Raw genomic sequence first — 2704 nt, 5'->3', positions numbered from 1 at the left:
TTAGGCACTAAATATTTTTAATTTATTTAGTTCGTTTTGAGCATATTTTTATAGCAGTACCAACGTTATTAACTCGATACTGCTACGTCGCACAAGAGTGTTTCTACAGCCTACTGTGTTATGACTTATAAACTGAAGACTAAAACACATGTACATTATTGTAGTGCACCACATGTTATTAAATTAATTATTAAAAACGCAATACACAGCTTACAAAATTAATATTTTTAAAAAAAACAAAAGAATAAGCCATGTCGTTGTTGTTTATTTAAATATATCATTTCCATCAAAATTGAACTTAAAATATCTAAATAAAAATAATATTCTCGTATATTTTTTTTAGAATTGTTGGTTATTTTATAAACTACTATAAACTACTGATAAACTTTGTTTAAAATATTTAATATTTAGCTATTAAAATTAAACTTTTTTAGCAGTATTAAATAATGTTTTTTGCAATTGTCGACTACCTACTATATAATTATCGAATTTTACATGATTTTTACAATTTTTATAAAAATTTGATATTTAAATCCTGAAAAAAAAATGTTATTATCTCTGACCAAAAACAATTTTCATTTAGTCAAAGAACCATTTTGTGTACAATTGCCTGTTTTCCTTTAATTTGGGTTTTTATATTTTCCGACGCTATTAAAAACTAATGAGAATTTTCTATTTTAGCTTATTGATTACAAAAACTCGATTCGCTTCGAAACATTTCAAAATCAATCGTATTGTTTTTGAGTATTATATTATATGTGCATTATTTGAATGTATACATAAAAAAAAAAATGTGGGTTGTTTCGGTTAGGTGTGGACTGTATTTAAAAAGACATGAGAAACAATATACGCACTTTTTGTTAATTAATGTTTAAATTTATTATAAGTTTGAGTCGCTTGCATTAGCGACGCGTACGTTATGACACAAGTATCGCGACTGACGGACGGTGACAGATAAGATTATCGTTGCAACATATAACATAATCTCACGATATAAAAATACGACAATATTCATATTGAACATCAAAATTATTAAAGCCTTAACATACCGGCCGCCTTGGAACGCTAAGTTTCAAATAAATAATACAATAAATGCAAATATTATACAATAAATAAATAATACAATAAATGCTAATGATATTATACAATAAATAAATAATACAATAAATGAAACACATCTAAAAAAAAATACAATAATAATACAATTTAAATAATTTAATATAATTAAATACATAGATTTTTTTTTTTTTAATTATCGTCAAAAGGTAATGGACATAATTTGCGGATGCTTCTTTTACATTCCCAACCTTGACCTGCTACAGTAGCCACTCTGATTTCACCATCACTCCCTTGATGTACTTCTTTAACTCTTGCCATACGCCATTGAAGTGGAGGTAAATTATCTTCACGTATAATAACTACTGTGCCCACTTTGATTGACCTGCCCTTGTTCTGCTTCCATTTTTTAATTTCCTGAAGTTGATTCAAATATTGTTTTGACCAATGTGACCATATTTGTTGCGTCAAGCGTGAAATTTGTTGCCATCTATTTAAGCGATTCATAGGTGTATTATTTAAATCTGGTTCAGGAATAGCGATAAGAGAGTCTCCAATTAAGAAATGTCCCGGAGTAAGATAGGATAAGTCTGAGGGATCTGTTGAGAGGGGTGTTATTGGCCTCGAATTTAAACATGCTTCAATTCGTATTAAAATAGTGTTTAATTCTTCATAAGTTAAGGATGCATTGCCTAACGTTCGATAAAGATGATATTTGATTGATTTAATAGAAGCCTCCCATAAACCGCCAAAATTAGGTGAACGTGGTGGTATAAAATGCCATTTTATTCCAATATCGGTTGTGTCTCTATTTAACATCGATCGATTTTTCTCAGAATAAAGTAAATCATGAATTTCAAGTAAACGACGATTTGCGCCAACAAAATTCGTAGCGTTGTCGGAATAAATATCGGATACAATTCTTCGGCGACTTACAAATCTACGCAATGCGTTTAAGAACGACTCTGTTGTAAGATCGCAGACTAATTCAATGTGAACAGCCTTTGTTGCAAAACAAACAAAAACACATATGTAGCCTTTAACAAGTGGAGAATTACGTCGTAGACCACTTTTAATCATTATAGGACCTGCATAATCTATACCACATTTTGAGAAAGGGCGACTCGGAGTTACGCGATCTTTAGGTAAATCACCCATAATAGGCTGAAATACGACGGGTTTTAACTTAAAACATGGTATGCATTTGTGTACAATACTCCGAGCTATATGTCTGCCGTTTATAGGCCAATATGTAGAACGAACAGCGGCTAACAGAGCTTGAGGTCCGCCATGCATAATCTTACGATGTTCGTTTTCAAATATTAATTTGGTAAATACACTACGATGTGGTAATAATATAGGATTACGTTGAAATATATTTAATGCGATAGCATTTCTTAATCGACCACCTACCCGTAGAATACCGGTTTCATCAATATATGGCCGTAATTGACAAAGATTACTTTTACGCGGTATCGGTGTTTTATCTCGTATACATTGTATTTCGTGTGACCAGCATTGTAACTGCACTATTTTAATTAAGACAATGCGAGCCTTCGCATATTCTTCTGCTGATATTACGCCAGATAATTTTCTGTCGATAGCCGTGTTTCTGTCAAATATGTGTAATTTTACATTGTGGATAAAT

The 2704-nt window shown here is 30.9% G+C and overlaps 1 protein-coding gene across 1 annotated transcript; it reads right to left on the bottom strand.

Annotated features, from left to right (window-relative positions):
* Positions 1–1222: 1222 nt before the first annotated feature.
* LOC111034575 lies at positions 1223–1919 on the bottom strand. The gene has a single exon (XM_022315858.1). It carries the CDS (start codon positions 1873–1875, stop codon positions 1249–1251), a length of 627 nt encoding a protein of 208 aa, XP_022171550.1. The 5' UTR covers positions 1876–1919; the 3' UTR covers positions 1223–1248.
* Positions 1920–2704: the final 785 nt, after the last annotated feature.

This window comes from Myzus persicae, unplaced genomic scaffold, assembly GCF_001856785.1.
Source record: "Myzus persicae strain clone G006 unplaced genomic scaffold, MPER_G0061.0, whole genome shotgun sequence".
Classification (NCBI taxonomy): domain Eukaryota; kingdom Metazoa; phylum Arthropoda; class Insecta; order Hemiptera; family Aphididae; genus Myzus; species Myzus persicae.
The sequence above is the reverse complement of the archived record's forward strand: the minus strand, read 5'-3'. Positions and strand labels throughout refer to the sequence as shown.

Coding starts and splice junctions, on each gene's coding strand:
- LOC111034575 (XM_022315858.1), bottom strand. CDS start 1,875: ATGTTAAATAGAGACACAACCGATATTGGAATAAAATGGCATTTTATA.